The sequence below is a fragment of the Apteryx mantelli genome, chromosome 7 (genome assembly GCF_036417845.1).
Source record: "Apteryx mantelli isolate bAptMan1 chromosome 7, bAptMan1.hap1, whole genome shotgun sequence".
Classification (NCBI taxonomy): Eukaryota; Metazoa; Chordata; class Aves; order Apterygiformes; family Apterygidae; genus Apteryx; species Apteryx mantelli.
The window spans coordinates 37,312,123-37,332,442 of NC_089984.1; the positions used below are offsets into that span (position 1 = coordinate 37,312,123).

Genomic DNA, 20,320 nt, shown 5'->3' on the forward strand with positions numbered 1-20,320 from the left:
ACACATCTTCTGATACACAGTTTTTCAAACATTGGTTACCAATTACCTTCTGATTCAGAATATCTCCTCTTACCAGTGTGCTCAGTCCAGTGATTAGCAATCAATCAGAGCTATTGTGCTCACTCAGTTATATCACTGGGTTTTAGTGGTATAGGTTAGTGTTCATGACTTCGATAGACTTTACAGGGACTACAGGCTATGTTCTTACCCATGTAAACCTTTAAATGCAGGAAACGAATGCAGGACTTTAAAGGGTTTGGGCCCCATTCTGATCCAGTTCCAGCTTGGTGGCGCTGTGATCAGTATGTCCAACGAAGCTCACCTCAGGAGCACTATCTGATCCTCACTGGCTTCCAGGACCAGATCCTGCTTTTTTGACTCACAGAATTAATATAATTGAAATTAATGGAGTGAAGCAAGTAAAGAGAGTAAAGCAAGTTGGACTTGGCTGGTGCTTGATGTTTCATATTTGAACCATGTCAGACAGTAGTCTCTGAGATGTTTGGATTTTGTTTTCATGGAACAGTATTTTCTGAGTTAAAAATACGGCTATTTATTGTGATCAAAGAGATCAATGAGCTTTGTGTTTTTTCTTAAATTGAGGGTTTTTGTCACTAAGTGTTGGTAGCAGCATGCCCAAACCCTTGAAAAGGCTATGTGTTTGGAGTCAGAAGAAGGCTGCAGAACTGTTTCCTTTATTTCTCCCTCTCAGTGGGCCCGCCTTTTGGGAGCGTCATGTATGAGTTCGTGGGGAAGAGTTCTCCTTTCCTTGTGCTGGCTGCACTAGCGCTGTTAGATGGAGGTCAGTAAATATGAACATTCAATTTTTCCATCTAACACATTCCTTCCATGCCTTACCATCTAACCACCTTCTTGAAGAAATGTTATAGCATTGCTTTCTTTTTGCAGCCGTTCAATTATTTGTGCTACAACCGTCCAGAGCACAAGCAGAAGTAAGTATTAACATAAAACACTTCAGGTGATGGATAATGCTTTGCCTTTCATAAACCCAAGCTTTTATGTGTTTCATAGAGTCAGAAAGGGACACCTTTACTGACGCTCTTGAAGGACCCTTACATCATTATCGCAGCAGGTACTTGATTCTTTTTCTTTACCAACTGTTGGTGTTACAGCTGGCATCCTAGAATGCCTCAGGCTAACCTAGTTTAACTGTAATGTCATTTGCAGTTTTCATTTACATAAAGCTCAAAGAACAAAATCATTTGTTGGCAATACAGGTTTAGTACACCACTGGAAACATAATAGGATGGAAGTTAGATATATAGGTGTCTGTCTAGCTTGGAGGAAGCTAATGAATTGCAGTGACTTACTAAGATAACGACTGCTGCTCACACTGAGATGTGACCCTAGAACTTTCTATAAGGCAAATGAATAGGGCTAAGGCATTTGAACAGAGGAATTGCCAGCACATCTCAGACAGGCATAAGGAAATATGTTGAACTTTGTTTCCCTTTGAAGAGGGTGTGAGTTTAGTCTCTAGGGCATGGATTATATTTGACAAAAAGTCTGGATCAAATAGTGAAATGCATTTGGTATTAACTTTATCATTTGTTTGATGATTCTTTCTGTCTAGAGAGAAGTTTGCCTTTTCGCATCACATTTCATTGAACATTTATTCTGAAGAAGTCTATAATTAAGCCTGACCTTTTTTATGTTCATCAAATACCTGAAAACACATCATAATTTTTACAACTGTGTTCCTCTACTTGTAGCTTAATTGTCCTACAAAGCAATCTTACAGGCATTATTTGGGTTCTCTGGTTTTAGTGATCTTAGGGAATTATCATTATCTTAACTCTGTGACTAGACACTTGGTCAAGCTGTGTGCAAAGTTTTATAAACAATTTGGCTTAAGAAATTCTTGGAGCATTAAAAGAGCCTACCATAGAACAAGAGTATTTGAGGGAAGAGAGTAGCAAAGACAGCAGCTGTCATAAGAGATCAAATCTATCATTGATCCAATTCAGTATCTAGTCTCTTACAGTGGTTAGTAGCAGGTGCTGCAAAGTAAGGTTCATCATATCAGGCTCATATAAAGTAGATATCTGGAGAGTAATGTAATCCCTGTCAAGGTCTAATCTGTAACAGAACTTGTTTTAAACCCTAAAACGTGACAAGGGGATAGATTTGTAAGAGGAGCTTTGCTTGACTAAGATGTGGCTAAAACTCAGCTTCGCATGAACTGTTAAGTGCTGCTTTGTTTTGACCATCCTCCATGCCTGCTAGGAGCAGGGATGGAATTTGTTTCCATTTTCTAACACATTTGCATGGTATTCAATTTCTGCAGCTCCTCTCCCCTGAGAAGCTGTTGCAGCTGATGTTGCAGGGGCTCGGTAAAGCAACCAGTCTGAGAGCCAGACTGGTGAAAAAGACTCAGAATAGGTGGAGTAGGTAGCCTGGAATCAGGATTATGTGTGTCAGAGATACATTTTCTCTACTGCCCTGGCTCCTTTTCCCTCTTGCTTTCCTGCATTTGCCTGTAAGCACTGCTGGTGCTTCCCAGTTCCCCTTCCCATCTTTTATCCGGTGCAGCTGGGCTTGACAGGAGGGAGGGAAAGAAAGGATATACAGAAGGGCAGAAACATAAAAACCTTCTTTGCTCCATTTCTTTCCACGCTCTCCAAATGTGCCAGGTCATTTGTCCCCTTCCCACCATGCATCAGTGCCAAGGATATGAGAAAGTCCCACTGGTGCTGTCAGTAGCCCAGCTGGGTCACCCTGGGTTAGGTACAACATCCAACATTACTGTCTTCCAGAATAGAGACTGCTCAGCAGTTTGACAATATGGATGATATATATGTTCTGTAACCCTGGCCCCTTCTTCCTTCAGCTTTTATTTCCCTGGCAGACCAAATTCACTGTTAGGTAGAAGGCTGTGGAGGCAGAGTTGAGCCCCAAATACCAAATCTAAAGTCAGTCTTACGTACCCAGATAAAAGAAACATTACTGACAGTTTTTGTCACTGTTAAGTGGAGCTCAACAAATGAAGCCAATGTAATTCTCATAGCTAGACCTCACTGACAGGGATTAAAGAAGCTCTAGGTGCTACAGGGTGACAAAGTTGCCTTGACAGACAAGTTAGTTTAAACCATCAAATCCAAAAACCAGAACTTTCATAAGTTGAGACAGATATCATCATGAGCACATGGGTTCTTGAGAAGGTGCCTGGCAACTTTTCTCTGGGTATCCACCTTTTTTACAAGAAAATATTGCTGATATTTATGGTACTGTGCCAAAAGCCTAGTGGGTTCTCAGCCATGGAGATGGAATCCAGCTGGAATATAGCAGTGTCACACTTACAGAACATTTAATCTAATTAAAATAAGAAACAATGTAGGATTTATGCCCTTGAGACATGACTCTCTTAAGAGAGGTCAACCCCATGTAGTATAGAGGCAAGATTTATTTCATCGTCTTTTGAGGAAGCTTCAGTCAGGTAGTATGGTCTCTATTGGGCCTTGCGCTTAGTTTGCAGAGTACCATCTTAGGCTCTCATTGTTCTCTTGAGGTACATCCTAAAGATCTGACACACATTTGTCATGGTGTACTGGCTGAGTTTGGTAAACTCTGGTGATGTCCTGTCCTAATGACAAATGGACACAAGACATATCTGCATGCGCACCCATTTCTGGACTTTTGTGAAGTTCATTAAGAGCAGAATAAGATCTTTGCTGCTTAACCACCTCTGTTAGAATCGCTCTGCTTTCTCTGGCTGCACTTTGTGTGGCTTAAAGTGGTTTTCTGGCATCAGAGAAGTTGCTGAAGCTTGGCTGATTTTGGTTTGGAACAGGGAAACCCCTAGGTGTTTAACTAGGGTTGCCTATAGACACTCTACTAGTGGAAGCCTGCAACAGAGTGGAAAGGTTAGCTTTAGACATAACATTACATCATTAGCGTAAAGCAGTGCTGAACTGTTGCTACTTGCCCCAGGAAGGGAGTGAGTGAGCCAACCTGAAAGTTTATTTTAGGAATCTTAGATACACCATCTAATATATTCTGACAGGTTTGAACAAAGAATGACATCAGTGCTCATTTTGTTTTGAACTGTATGAGGAGGAACTTATTCCAAGAGAAATAATATTTCACTGACCTCAGACAAATTAAGCTTTTTTAAAAAAGTAAAATTTGGATGGTAAACTACTGTAAGTCTTGAATATGTTCCTAAATTTCAGAGATTATAAATATTAGAAAGAAAAGTGGGAACACATGCCTGAGGTTGTCGGTTCTAGAAGTGACTTCCAAACCCCCTTGAAAGTCATTTTGTAAAGGATTAGCAGAGGGGACGCCTCCTGTTGCCCTGCATTAGGCTTTAGCTGCTTCAGGTTCTTTTGAGGAAGTGGGAAAGCCATCTTGAATCAGAAGAAATACCATGAGATTTAATAATCCCAGCACTGCAGCTGAAGTGCGCTACTGAGGATAGATGAACTTGACATAAAACCACTGGAATCTCAATCTGCAGGTTGTGGAGTGCAGGAAACAAAATTTTGCATTGACAGAGCTGAGCTAGCAGGCATGATTGAATCAGCACTTTCACTGCTTTGCGTTTGAACAACTAAAGGTCCCAAAATTCAAAAGGGATTGGGAAGCATTTGAAGTTCATAGGGCTAGGCTCAGTTGCACAGACTTATTTGCTGCTAGTTCTGGGATCTCATCACTAAGTTCCCTATTGTAGGGGATAGACATCCTTGTGGTTCTCTCATGGGTTTTCTTTGGATCAAGACCTCCATGTCTCTTCTTAGTTATTTTCAAATGATGAAGGAATGGGGTCAGAGCTGGTGCTTCCTGCACAACAGGGTTCAGTTTTTGCTCCGGGAGACTAGAGATAAAGACCAAAGGATTGTAGTTTTAGTTTATCATTTGCACAACAGTGAGACCTCATGAACTTTCTAAATGTCATCATGCTCACTGTAGACTCTGTTCCCCTCCCTTCCACATTATGAAAATAGCTTAACCTTTATTGTAGAATTTCTATGAAAATTGAAATATATAGGAAGTTAGTCTTAAGTGGTTTTGCATTTTCTGCTATTTAACATTAATCAACATTTGACACATAACAAATAGGACTGGAAAGAGCTCAATGTTTTTGTAAAAGCATCCATTCTTTGTATAGCTTTTTGTTAATAGTCAAAAGAAATAATTTCTACTTTTTTTTTCTCCTGTTCTAAGGATCAATCTGTTTTGCAAACATGGCTATTGCTATGCTTGAACCAGCATTACCCATCTGGATGATGGAGACCATGTGTTCAAGAAAGTGGCAACTTGGTAAAGTAGAGTACACTATTTGTTTCTACTATATTTTACCTAATGTCTGTCTCTATTCTGGTCCCATCAACAATGATCTCCTTATGTGCTTTAGGGTAGTCATTTTTTTATAACTGTCTTTAAGTTGTCAATATTATAGTGGTACAATTGCATACGTGCTTTTGTAAAAGGAATAGATAGGGGACTACCATTATTGTAATATAGATTCAAATAAGGGGCAACACTTGCACTGCAAGGAGAAACAGATGTAGGCAGTCACAGCGCTGTGTGGTCCCTGCGGAGTGCCAGTCCTATCGGGCTCCCTTTGGAGCCCCAGCACATCTGGCAGTGAGTTCCCTGGGGCAGTCTGAGCAGCAGAGCTGGCCCAGCAGGGCACTCTGGTATACCTGCATGTGTGCCGTGTACTCATACATTGCAGCAACATTGCCAAACTGGAGACTTATGGTTAAGTGTGGCACAATTTTATTTGATTTCTAGCCCCACATTTTAGACATTAGCAAATATGCACAAATTTCAGGTTCTATTTTTAAATAAGTTTTTTATAAAGTCTTTGTGGCAATCAAGAAAATGGCAAAGATTTGATTAAAGGGCATTGTCAATTTTCAAAAACCAGAAAACAATTTGTGTTAGAGGTTTGAGTTTTTTCCCACAGGGAATCATTTATCAATTCCTCGTATGAATTGCCTGGAGTGGGCAATCACAGAAGTCCACATTGGATTCAGCATGTTTGGCACAGAACATGCACAAACTAACACATACTCATCCAGGGCTGCTCACAGCAACAGGGTGGAAGAAGCATGGACTATTTTTTAAGTAGCCGCCAGAGAGAAAGGGAGCCTTAGGAGCATTTTCTCTTGAATCTGGAAGATTTTACACCCCTCTCAATGGTTATTTAGTCATCCCATTCATAAGGGACTTCTCCACGGAGCTCATGACACTTCTGAGGAATAATCCTGTTTTTACTGAAGGGAATGACATTTTCTAATTGAAACCAGCATTTGATGTTCTGACCACAAATTCTTTGCCTTTGGAATAGAGAACTACACCAGGGGGCAAGTGGTTACAAATAAAGAGCTTTTTCCAGCTTAAAGTTAAACTTAAGTTTACCAGTAAAATTCAGTAAGCACCTGCATTTCTGTGGCTGGGTGTAATTCTTCTCTCTCCTCCCTAGACCTCAAGAGGAGTCATGAATGAAATGTTTTACCAGCTACCTCCTGCAGAACCTACTTCAGGAGTTATAGATGCCCCATTCAAAATTAACAAAATTATTTAATGATTAGGGGAGAGAAAGAAGCAGAGACTTATGCTTTCAAGCTGTTGTTAGGCCGCTTACCTGAGTGATGGGAGGGCTGAGTTCCACTCACTCCCGTATATGATATTTGAGTATTTTATATGAAAAAAAGCAGTTTCTACAGAAAGCAGTGACAGTGCCTTAACTTGAAGCAAATTATAAGCTGCAACAGGACACCCTTTCAGAAAACCAGCGTCCACACGCAAACTGGGAATTTGTCCCCTGTATCAGATTAGACTAGAGAGCAAAACTGGGGCAATGCTTTCTCTTTGAGGTGAACAGGGGAAAAAGACAAGAAAAAGGGACTAACTTCCAGTAAGTGTCAAACTCCAGCAGCAAGCAGAAGTTACAGCTTTTTTTCTCAGTCTGTTAGTGTCTGTGAATGGTTTGCTGAGGTGCCCAGACGTCTGCGTTGCGTGCAAAGGGTATTGTGAATTGTGTTGGATGGCGGGGTGCCTGGCCTTTATGTATCACAACTCCTAAGTTTGATACTCTTTATGAGTGTGACTGATGTTTACTGTTTTAATAATCTGTATGAAAGAATTACTGTTACAAACACAAAATGTATTTGATAAAGCTAATTATGTGTTCTGTGCTGTGACATTTCATACGATATTTGAAAAAAATATCCTTGATGAAAATGATGTTCAACTAGCATCAAGCTAATATCCCTGCACTACATTAAGTAGTTAATATCAAATTTCCTGATTAGCCCCAACACTAACAGTAATTGTGTTAAAGCATGGCATCACCACAGAGAAAATACAAACCTTAGTTCTAATAAATGCAAACTCAGATCTAGAGTGGCTGTAGATAGCAGTCCTTATTGTATTGCTGTACCATTGTACGTGGTAATGATTGCTAGCCTGTAATACAGCAAAATTAATGCACAAGCTTAGAGATTTTAAACCTCTCTAAGAAGAAGACAGATTGCTTATCTATCTCCCACACTAGAGTTTAATATTACTGGTGTAACGGAAATGAGATTTACGAATCTCTTATTTGAATAGAGATTCCTAGAAGGAAAATATCCATTTTAAATTAAGACTAATTTTACCCCGTAATGATATAAGTAATTGATTCCATTATGCATTGTCTGATTTGACAGCATTAATTAAAGTTTTTAAGCCTCTTAAATTGTATCTTGAACTACAGGATTTTAAGTAAATCTTTATCTTATACAATTTAGAAGTCCAGTTGTCTGAAACATGACTTGAGGAAGGTACAAAGAATCCTGATTTCAATCAGTGAGTGTTACAGTGCTTAAAGCTTATTTAGAAAATTACAGTTCTGCTTCAGTATACCACAGCTTATCACTGCCTTACACACCTAACTATAAGTCTTATTTAGCAAGTCTTTGCAGTATTTTCTGCAGTTTTCAAGGTCTTCTGTGTAACATGACAACTTGGTATAAGAAGATTGCTCCCAGCAGTACCAAAGCAGCTGCAGTTACACAGGTGAAAACGTTTCCCCAGCCTTACCACTACAACGCGTGAGGATTTTAATCACAGAATATTGTGGTGCTGAAAATTACCTCTAGATTTTTTCTCATGAATATCAGAGAGATAGGAAGGAAGATGGATAGACAGGAAATGAGAAAATCTATGTTGCCTTGGTGAAAGATGAGGAGCATATACACTTGAAGGAAATTGTTTGATTGTGTACCATAATGTCATGGCAGCTTTCTAAATGTGAATTACCCGATTCCCAATTTAAAAAATGAGCAAACAGAAGGCCTGTCATGGCAAGCATTAAGTTGTTAGACTTTCCCGGTTTTGGCAAATTTCCCAGTTTTATTTTTCTTAGGAAGATGCAAAATTTAACAGGAACAACACAAAAAATACTGTGTATTATTTCTTCCAAGACACATAAACCACTCTACTCTTTTCCACAAGGGATCCAACATTAAACACAGCGGCCCTGTTTCTTCTGTTTTGCAGAAATGTTTTATACAATATCTTTTCAAAGACAGCCCATGGTCTTGTATGTGCCTACATAGTTCTCCCTGGCGTTCTCCAGGCAAACACAGCAGAGGCAGTGACACTCTGCTCTATCTATTAGTATTTCTTTTATAAAGCAGAAGCTTCCTCATATGTTTCCCCCCAGGCTTGGTTCTGCCGTATGATTTATGTATAGGGATAGGAAGAGCGTGAACTCTCAAGCACAGATTTTAATTGGTTTTTAAACCAGAGAAGTTTCTGGCCACTGTGTAGCCAGCTGTAGATACTTCACATACAGCAATTTCTGTGGAAACCTTTAGACTACAAAAACAGTTGTTCCAAGCAACCTTTCTTTTAGAGTAGATGTGGGACATATGGGTAGGGTCCGGTTACTCTAGCATCAGAAAAAATTTAGTTGGGTTTCCTCATCTGCACGTTATCATAGGTAATTGGTTTTTTTTAATTTAAACAAATAACCAATTTCTTAAAAATTAACTTTTACTGTAAATATATTGGCTAAGTCATTTAAAAATTATGTTTTTAAGGCTTGTTAACCTTTGCATTATGGATATATGCTCAGCTTCAGTAGTTACTTGACCAAGGACCATGCTGTGGCATTACAAACTTGCCTCTAGTACAGGCCCTTACTGCATTCACATGGAGCAAGCTCACAAAGTCACAGCAGCAGCCCTGCTGTCTCCTTTCTCCAGGGAGAGATTTACCTACCTGACAGTTCTGTGCCTGCTGCATATGCTGAGCATATGCTCAATAAGCTCAATGTAACAGAGAAATATTTGTGAAGGGAAAAGTGAACTCTCTTGAACTATCCTAAAGCTTATTGTAGTTAGAAATACTTTTTGCTCTTTTTTTTTTCTGTCTCCTCTCCAATACCAGTTCTTGTAGCTGATGCTGAAAAACTCTTTTCAAAGGCATCACATCGCTCCTGCATTTCATAGATAATGTCATTAGATTTCATGAAAGGGCTGCAACATACCGGATATTTGATTCTTTGTGCCATGCACCAAGACTCTGCTAGATGCGTTCAAATCAAAATTGCAGTGTCTGGAATTTATTAGTTTCTTCTAACACTTCACTTAAATCACCACTGATAAAACATCTTATTCATATTTTTCAGGTGTTGCTTTTCTTCCAGCTAGTATCTCTTATCTTATTGGGACTAATATTTTTGGGATACTTGCACACAAAATGGGAAGGTATGCTTGATTTAAAAATACTAATAATGTTCCAGTCTGTTCCTGCCCCATTTCAGTGTTTCCCAGGGCAGTTCATTGATAGTGGAAGTCATTAAAATTTGTTGTATAGTAGTAATTATTAACCTGGAAAAATAGTTTTTTGAACTCCTTTGGTTATGTAACTCTGTACTTCAGACATAATGCTGAAACATTCAAGCACTCTTTAACATCTTAATGTCAGTAATGTAATGTCTAAGTGACATTTCTTCTTTGATAGGTGGCTTTGTGCTTTACTTGGGATGATAATCGTGGGAATAAGTATTTTATGTGTAAGTAAAACAAATCATCTAAATGTTCATGTGTTCATCTTTGAGTATGTGTTTTACCCATGAGATTTTACTGAAGTTTCTGCCTTATGATACATTATTAAACAATGTATAGTTAATACGTTCCAGAATACAATTTTGAGTGCTTTCAAATTTCATTGCTTCAAGAATTTTGAAAGAGATATAGCTCTTGAAGGAAAAGGATGGTCATTTTTTTGAGCTGTTGCTCAATTAACAGTTTATTCTTGTTCATAACAGTAAGTGTGTCAGTGGTGTAATGGCACAGTTATCTGAAACTGTAGTCCACAACAGGAACCAAATTCTAATTTGCACATCTGTACAAGGTGTGCCATAAATACTCAGGATTTATCTGAGAAAAAGAAAGCTACCCTTGTTAGCATGTGCAGTATGATATAATTAATTTCCTGAAATTTCATTTATAGGTACCATTTGCTAAAAACATTTATGGGCTCATAGCACCAAATTTTGGAGTTGGATTTGCCATTGGTAAGAAAAATTATTATGACTTTTTACAGTTTGTTGCTTTTGTAAAAGTGATATTATACAAAGTTACATAGAACAATGATTTTGAGGCTATTCTGATTATACAGTAGTGACGTCTGAGCTGTGATCCAAATTGGTAGGTAAAGCAAGAAGGCTTAAAGGACAGTGCTCAAGGTAATTTGATCTAGGCTGTTATTAGACAAGATAGATTCTGAAGTCTGTCCAGAATTGCTCCATCAACCTAAATGGATCTTTCAAATGGTTCACAAAATTATACCTTGTTTTCAGACATAAAGCAATGCACTGTCTAAAAAACACAATATTCCCTGCTGTAAAAAGAGATTTATATAGACATTTTCATAGAGAAAAATACACTCTTGAATTTTTGTTCATCCAATAGGAATGCCTAAGTACACATGCATGTACCCTTTTTCAAGTAATATGTGTGAACTTTGTTTATGTTGGACCATGCAGCCAGACTTGAGTATGGGTCATGGCTTGGTTTTTAGCACTTGGCTCGTCAGCAAGTGTTCGCGGGTATCTTTGCGCACAGGGGACTTGCAATTAGGAAAGAAGTTAAAGGAACTATTACTCATCCTGAATATCGCAGCAGTTTTCTCAGAGCTGTCTTGTATTGTTGCTAGCAGTGAAAGACTTATGGCTCAGAAGACACAAGTTAAAACTACTCCAATAATTTTGATTGACTAGGAGCTAATGAAATCTTTTAGGCCTACACTAAATGTGAGTTTGTACAAAGTAACTGTCCTCTCAGTGAAAGCTGTTATGTGAGGAAAGAACCTTTGCATAGACAGCTGCTGTGAAGCAGCTGACATGCTTTGTTAAGCTTGCAGTTAAGTATGTGGTTGGGCTTTTCCTTTGTTGATTTAAGATTAGGTGTCCTTTTAGTTGTTCTTGCATCCCTTTTTAGCACAGAGTTGGCAGAGATATCAAAAAAAAAAAAAAAAGGAAGTGGTTTCCTGAAATATATTTCCCTCTCTTACCATCAGGAATGGTGGACTCTTCCATGATGCCAATTATGGGCTACCTTGTAGATCTGCGACATGTGTCTGTCTATGGCAGTGTGTATGCGATAGCTGATGTTGCCTTTTGCATGGGGTTTGCATTTGGTAAGTCTTGCCTTTTCTGCTTATAATGCACTTGACAGTAATGAAAAGAGAAATAGGGAGGTTGCTAGGAGTGAATCCCGGTGGCATTCACAGGCCTTATGAGCTGGTGTAGTTATTTTCTGCAAGAAGTAAGAAGCAGGGGGAAAGGATGCAGGGAACTATGTGTGGCATCTGTTCCCCTCTGCCACCATGCTGTCCTCAGCTTCATTAGCTGTAAGAGGCTTGAAGCAGGTAGGCACTGAACAGGGATATGATATTCCTAATAAAGAGGCCCTGCAACATTTGAAACTACCCTATGGCTGCTCTCCTAACTGTCTGCAAAGGAATGCCATCCCACCATCTCCTTGAGTTTATGATACACAGCTTTGTAGCAAGATGTTGTGCTTAGATGGTGCACCACCACTCAGGAGATGTCTGCCAAGACACACTGGAGCTCCTAGAGAGGAGGATCTTGAATTCCTTCAGTGAATGTGGAGCATGGAGCAAGGAAAGGTTTATGTTAGAATTACAAAGGTGTATTTACATTCCTCAAATCAGTTTGTAAAGTGGGAGTTTTGCATATAAAACTACTATTGTCTAAAGTGAATGTCACAAATTTTATGTCTGAGCGGTATTCAGAAAAAGGTTCTTATTTATAAAAAGGTCCCTCTGCTGGTGGTGCTATTGCAAAAGCAATTGGATTTCCATGGCTCATGACAATTATAGGAATTGTGGATATTCTTTTTGCTCCTCTGTGCTTTTTCCTTCGAAGTCCACCTGCCAAAGAAGAGAAAATGGTAAGAAAAAGTTTTTTACTTTTGTTTTTTTCAGTGAAAATGAACAATAACTTATTTCTGCATCTTGGCCTCTAACTTCCCACAAATAGGACTGGCACAGTTTATTTCACCCTCATGCATTACCTTTGGAATGAAAAACCTCTCTTTGTATGTCCAAGATGTATAAAGAAAAGCTTTTCGCTATATATATAGTACATACATTATTATGTACTCTGGCTGTTGCAATGTCTTTAAAGTCAGTCCTTTTTTAGCTTTTACAGTAAAATGAGCAATGATTATTATCAAATAAATAAGGGTCTAGCAGACATTTATCTGCAACAATATATAATGTGGTGGAGTCAGTATGAAAGGCACTGTTGTTTTCCTACAAGTGCCAGAACTGTATTCACCAAGTACTCACTTAACATGATTTATTCCTTTCTGGGCCTCGTCCTGTTTTCTTCATGGTCATGGTCATGGTCACGGCACATTTTGCTCCATTCCTTCCTCTTCCTTATTCCTTCATACAGATCAACTGCCTTTACAAATTAATGACTTCTCTTATCCTAACTGTAGCACAGGTCTTTTCCTGATTTTTTTTTTTTTAATATAACTTTGCCTATGATTTGATTTTCTTGAAAAGTCAGTGCTCTTTCCTCCCTATCCACTGTATGGTGCATAAGAATGGTACTCGGCCAAACCAGCAATATTGCCCAGTATCTTCTTGTCAACAGTGGCCAACAGTGAGTGTCAAGGGATGAGTATAAGAGCAGGTGGACCTGTTGTGATACATCTCTAAAATTTTCTCAACCTCCAACAACTTGGGGGGAAGGAGGGGCTAAGAGACCTCCGAAGTCAAAAGTAACAGCATGATTAATAGACTTATATGGACTTCTTCCTCATTAATTTGTCCAGTTGCTCTCTGGACTGATGTAAAAGTCCAAGGTCCACAACAGCCTGGAGTGAGGAGCTTCCTTAGTCCACAAGTTCTGCTCCAAAGGTTCCACGAATGTGCTTGTATATGCACAGTCCACTCTTTCTCCTGTTTTTCACTGCTTGCCTAGCCTGCATAGCCCTAAAAGAGCCTCCTGCTTTGTTTTCAGCTGTCATTTTCTTTCATTTCTCCTCCTGTCCATACTGTTCTTCCCTCTCTCTTCCTTTTCCATTTTTATAGCTCAATTTGCCCTTTCAAATAACGTCGTTTATTCAGTCCCCTACATTCCTATTGCAAGACCTGCTGTTCCCATATATTTGTATAGGATCAGGTTCAAAAGCCCTCTGACTGCTGGAGATGATCCATTGCTTTGTTCATTAGGTTTCCTCTGTTTGGCAAGAAGACAGGAAGCTCCAGAAAGAATTATAATGCAGCTCTATTAGTAGGTAAAATAATCTGTGTTCTGATTCCAGAGCTGGGAAAACCCTGAAAAACAAGTACAAATCTTTGCTGTAACATCTGTCACCAGCTGTAGGTCTAGCCCAGATGGTGCTCAGTCCTTGCTCAGGCTGAAGAAGGTGGCTTGGGGCCAAAATGTAGTTGATGGTTGTTTATTGGTAGGAAAAGAAATGTAATTTTGTATCGCTGTTGTCTTACTATGTAATGACACATCTCTGAAAGGTAAGAACAGAAACTACTCAATATGCTGCTCACATTTTGTACTGGCATAAATAGAAAAATAAAAAATGGAAAAATGAATCTTGCTGAAGTTGTAGCATTTGTGAGGATAGAGGCCTTCAGTTTTGCACATATTTGGATTGCAGAATCCCAGCAATTCCAGCTAATCCTTTGTTGTGACCTTTGCAGACTGCATTGATCTTTTTACACACTAAGGCTAAGGAACAGAAAGGAAAAAATAATGAGGAGCTGCTGTTGTTTGCCAGAGATATGAAATTTAATGGATGCTCCCCACAGTTGTACATAAGGCAGTGCCAAGTGCAGGTGCTTTTTGGAACCTCCATTTAAAAGGCAGGAGTAGGCTTGGGCAAATCAATATAAGAGCGAGTTCTTTCCCAGAAAGAGCTGTGAGAAAAGATTCATGTGCATAAGGTTCTTTCAAAAGGAAGTGTTATTGCTTGAAGTCTGGAAAAACTAATGGTTACAAAGGTTTAGCCTGAGGCTTGAAGAGTAAGTCAGAAGTAAGGGAAGAATGCAATGTGGACAAAGCAGGGTGCTTAATGAATGTGATCCGGAGAGGACCAAGAAGAATCACAGACCCTGGTGCAACTGATTTGCAGAGAGCAGAGTAAAGGGTTAAACTGCATGACTCATTCTGGACCAAAGGACTTCGCTTTACCACATTTGTTAGCTAGTATCTTCATTTGATAAAATAGCATTCTTTGTATGAACCAGGACAGAAAATCTACTTCTCAGCTGGTTTGTGCCTTCAACTTGTTTGTGTCAGCTCCAAGAGCAATTGAAAGCTGGATTCAAGCATTCATGCACAGATTATGCCTTCTACCCCGTTCTGATCTCCGTGATCCTCTCTCTTTTCACGCTATTAATCTTGTTGGTAAAGCACCAATGCATAAAGCTGGTCATGAGTGAAAACTAAGCATAGTTGAAAGCATGTGGATAGGATGTTCAGCTTTTATTTCTTAATTGCTTCTTGTGCATACTCAGTATGCACCCATGGGTGGTACATGAAAGATTAAAGACCAGAGGAAATCCCAAGAGAAAATAAAATACACTGCTTCTCCAGGTATTCTTGGAGCTAGTTTTGATGCTGTATGGTGCCATTAAACCAAACAGAACACATCTTGTAGAGGGGACAACAAGCTTAATGCTAGCTGCCTTTTATGTGTAAAAGGTCAGTATTAGACTGATAACATTTTTTGTATAAATATGCGAGCAGTGCAGGCTGTCTTCATCACTACAGTCTTAAATCGTGCCTGTGTTTTACAGTTTTATAAAGGGGAATACAGTGGCATCATCAGGAAGTTTGTCACTGACAGGGTTTCACTTACAACATGCTAATCATTGAAGGGAAAGGATCTTCTCTCCCCACTGCTTAAGCAGTAACACCTTCCACTAACATAATTTTAAATGCAAAGATCACTCGCATTCTGAAAGTAGCTTCTTTCATGTCAGTGAACTGTTTATTTTAGTTTTGAAAAAAAGAGTCAAAAGGAAAGGGCCGGTCTGTGGCCTTTAATCGATTACAGAAAGAGCACAAACCTCATCATATACATTGTGGCTGTAATAGAAAGTTGCTGTTGATGTCTTTAGGGCAAAGATCCCACCTCACATAGACCTATGAACTTGATTTACTGAAATTAGTAATTTCTTTCTACTTTCACAAAAGATAGGTGAATCCCTAAATCTGTGAATGCAGCTGGATGGCTGCGTGCTGAAGAGTCAGACCTCAGCTGAACATTAAACAGAAATGCTAATGTCCCTGCTCTGTTTTTTTTTTTTTAGGCAATACTCATGGATCACAACTGTCCTGTTAAAACAAAAATGTATACTCAGAACAACATCCAGTCCTATCCAATAGGTGATGATGAAGAAGAATATGAAAGTGATGAATAACATTAAAAGCCATATAAAGTATTTTGGTGTACAAAATGCAGTGTTTCATGTGAAACATCTCATCCAGAAATATGTTTTAGTTGTACTGTACTTTTAATAGTGAAATAGTAAAAGAAAAAATACCAAAGGTAAATTATTTATTTCCCATGGTTATGAAGCAGACTACTAACCGCCTTATAGGGAGGAAAAAAAGCTTTTATAGCAGATTTCTAGAGTGTTAACCTTTGTGTATTTAATTTTATTAAATATTACACAGTATATTTTTGATTAAATGTGTAGTATAAGTCTGTATAAATGTGAATTTAAACTTTTTTTTTAAATTAACTCACTGACACACAATATTTTGTATTTTAGACTCATAGGAAAGAACTGAGCTGTTGATAGTAAATTATTATCCAATTTAGTCATCTAATTTTAAAAAAGCAGAGCTCCAAGAAAACATACCTATCCTGTTTCCAGTCTTTTAAATTGTACCCTTTTAAGTACATTCACAGGAGCTAAAGACTGAAATTAAGAGTGTAAACATCACTATGAGTTTTGTGATCCATTTTGGATCATAAAATACTAAAATAAAAGGCGGTAGCTTCTTTGCTGATTCAAAAATGAGCTCTACATGACCACTCATGAAACACTGGGGAAAAGAAAAGATTTTGCAGATGAGTGTATTGCTATTATTCAATACTCTCTGATGAAGTTTTAAATAACTGGCCAGCTATGTCTGTCACACACACACACACACAGTGAAAAGGTATGTATGAATGTACACAGTTCCTTTCCTTCAAAGGGAGTAAGAACAGCATAAAAGATATGGCACGTGTTTATATTTTTATCTTTTGGCTATTTTTAACATGTCAACTTTATTTTAGACACATTTTAAATGACTAGTTAAAAAAGCTGCAGTATCACAGCTTTTAGTTCTACAGAGTACTGCAGCTAAGCTGATGCCTTTAATAGTTTGAACAAGAAAATATTTTACACGCATTTGCATGCATGCCTAGAAATTGCATATATAAATATATTTATTTTTCAAAAGTGAAGTAAAAATATCAATTTTGCTAAAAATAATAAGAACCAATAGCTTGTGCCAATATCTTAACATTTGGGGACAAATGCAGAAAAAGCACTGCATTAGACTGTATCTGCACTGAGAAAAATCAGACTCTGAAAGAAAGCATTTAAAAAAAAATCACAATGTCCTTATCTATTGTGGTGTATGGTTTTTATTGGTAAATTAAAATCTTTATGTGCCTTCTTTCATGTAACTGCAGATGTTTTATGTACTACAGCATAGATACTATGTTTACATATAGTTTTGTAAAGTGTATATACTACGGTCAGAAAAAATGAAAAAATCTAGTGGATCAAACTTCAAGTATTGCTTTGTCAATAATTATGCATTCCAACTGCATTAAAATAAAGTAATTAAAATAAGTTCAAGACCTATTGTAATAAAATGTAGTAAAAAAACTTCCCCTCATGATCTGCATTACACATTGTGGTTTACCGTATACCAGGGAGCAGGGCGGGAACCAGAAGCTGATAATTTTAACTGACATTTCAACTCCTGGGAAAGCACTTCTCATGCTCATCTAGTCAATTTGTCATTGAGGACAAACATTTTCACTCCAGGTGATAGATGCGTAACTTGTTGAAGCAACACGACGGCAAGCAATCTATCATGTGACTGCTGATCTGAGATTTAGATTTTGTGAAATGGAGAAGGAGAAAATGTGCACTACCAGGATACATATTTGTATATTCTGTGTAGACTGGAGTGTTTAAGTAAAGCTGAATATTCTGAGAGAACATCACAAGAGGATTAAATGGTATGAAAGACCAAGCAATATGCCCTATAGTGAATTTGAAAATTCATTTACCCTAGCAGCAGATTTTATATTAGTGTATCTTCTATTGCATTCTTTTGAACACAAACAGATGAAAATTCTTCCTTCAAAATAGAAAATTATTTGAAAACAAACTACCATTAATATAGTTCACACCAAGATTTTGCAGTATGTTGAATATTTCACTGCCATTGAATAAGTATCCATTGTGCTTATTGAAATAGGCTTGTTTGCTTTAGTTTGAGATTTGAACACTGTAGATCATTTGGATACTCAAAATTCCCCCCCAAAAGACATCATATTTAGTACAGAAGTTAAATTTTAAACAGTTTCGGTCAGTAGCAAATTTGGTATCCAACTAAATTTGAAACTAAAATGCTAATATTAGAATTCTAAATTACCACACAGTATGTTCAGTTATTAATCAATTGATTAACCATTGTATTGCTTAAATTCACTAGTATTTATATATATAGACACACACATATATATAACATATATGTAAAAGTAATGCAAAACATAGTACCTTATAACAAAAAGTAAGGGCAGAGAACAACTTACTCAATAAATCGTTTATATACTTCAAAGAAAAATCAAAGTTAAGGAATGCTCACATTACTCTACAACATACAAGAACTGAGTTTGAGAAGATGACCCATGGACAGATTAATTGATCATATTGCTCTTCTGCACATGAAGCCACGTTTCTACTCTGGCCTTGGGTACCAGCACTTCAGTGTGTTGCTCAGGAGACCCATGCAATTCACAGTCTTAACTCCTGTGTGCTATTGCTCTGCCCTGGGTCCAGCAGACGATACAGGAAAACAGAGCAAGTGTAGTGCAGGCACCCGTGGCTGGGGTCTCTGCCCCGCTGCTTCTCCCCAAACACCAGAACTCTAGCAGCTGCTCTGTATTTCGGATTTTCTGTGCCATGGAGGAATAAGTGAATTTTATCAGCTAGTAATCAAACACTGTACTTCCTGACTGTCAGCAAAAAGGGGTTAACTTCAGTGACAGGAAACCCTGAAAAACATTTGGGTTCTTTCATATTTGGTATATTTTCTCTCTCTCTTTCACTTTAAATGTGGCAAAATCACTTAGCAGTTCATTTGCTCACACTGCTTAGTCCTGTAGTTGGAACCTTCCGTGTGTGTTTGATTGTGAATTTCAGAAAAGACAGCGAATTAGAAGGAAAAACTGATTAGATGAAAATAAGCTAGTAAATGGTAAAGACTTGTTTAATTTCCTTGTTAGTATTTTCTGAAGGCCAGGGCAAGTCTGAAGAATTTTTCTTAGACAATTTTTTTCCCCCTCACAAACCTCTACCTGTAGTCACTATCATCATTAATAGAATGGCAGTATTATTTGTACAGTGCCTGGAGGTCTTAAAGTAAATAAACCATTCTTAGCATTTTATAAGAGTATCTAGCTACACCAAGAATTAACTGGGGTCACCACTGAAAGAAATCTATGCCTACTATTAAACTTTGTAGAATAAAAATAAATGCATATCCATTACAAAGAATGCATAAAGCTCAATTAATTCAGCAGCCAGTAAGTTTATTTAATGCAAAATGTGTTTTTTCTCCCAAAGATACTTTTCTTTTAGTGACTTTAAATGATAAACTACTGCAATACAAATATTTTTTAAAAATATTAACACAGTGCAAAAGAGTTTATAATTTAGCAAAACTATTTTATTAAAGCTTGTTCTCATGATAAAATAAGAGCCAACAAAATCATATTAGGCAGAGTTTCTGTAAATGTGTGTAGCTGCCACCTATTCAGATATCACTAAGTCAAGATATTTGTTTTCTGTGGTATTCTTTATTTTCAGCTATTTACAGTCAAGCATGAAGCAAAGATTACATCAGGAATGTAGTATTACAATTTTCCCCTCAAGATTTACCCTTTATTGTAATTAATGCCAAATAGGAATTTTGTGTTTCCCTTCTTATCACTAAAATACAACTATTTTGCACCCTTTCCCCATTCAGTATATTTAAAAATATTGCACTACATTTATCTCTTACAATCATCATTAGCAATACTATATGAGGAAAACTATATCCAGCTTTTCATACCCACTGTATTACACAAGTAAATTTAAAACATTGAATGCATTTTTGTGAAATCATTATTTGCATTGTTTTCACAGCTCCTTCATGTGTACCAGGGTTTAAATGAAGTACTTGGATATATTTGAAAACTTCTGTAGTAGTCCATAAGAGCAAAACACTGGTGGAGATTTAATGCAGATCACCACCAATGGTAAGCCACTGAGAAAATGCAGTGGGAAAGTCTTAATATGCATCTCAAGCATGTATAGGTTAAATAACTTTAGTCAATAAGGGAAGCTAGTTTTGTGTGATTATTTGCTGAAGCATAATTTCAGAAGTGTGACACGCCTATTTTAGCATGGACAGTGTTTTCCATACATTAACTAAATAATTATCAACTGCCCAGAACTCACAAAAAAGTGCAAGTAGTTGCATGAGTGGAAGTAATGTTTTGCTTAGAAGTACAGTATG

At 37.7% G+C, this 20,320-nt stretch overlaps 1 protein-coding gene across 1 annotated transcript in view; it reads left to right on the top strand.

Moving 5' to 3' along the window:
- SLC18A2 (solute carrier family 18 member A2) overlaps positions 1-17,343 on the top strand; it is a 31,467-nt gene extending 14,124 nt beyond the window's left edge. Inside the window, exons 6-15 of the mRNA XM_013948674.2 lie at positions 713-802; positions 910-953; positions 1,033-1,093; positions 5,188-5,283; positions 9,650-9,728; positions 9,985-10,036; positions 10,477-10,540; positions 11,545-11,664; positions 12,307-12,440; positions 15,835-17,343. Of these exons, the coding sequence (XP_013804128.2) occupies positions 713-802; positions 910-953; positions 1,033-1,093; positions 5,188-5,283; positions 9,650-9,728; positions 9,985-10,036; positions 10,477-10,540; positions 11,545-11,664; positions 12,307-12,440; positions 15,835-15,945 (851 nt within the window). The 3' untranslated portion in view covers positions 15,946-17,343. The remainder of the gene's footprint in view (positions 1-712; positions 803-909; positions 954-1,032; positions 1,094-5,187; positions 5,284-9,649; positions 9,729-9,984; positions 10,037-10,476; positions 10,541-11,544; positions 11,665-12,306; positions 12,441-15,834) is intronic.
- Positions 17,344-20,320: the final 2,977 nt, after the last annotated feature.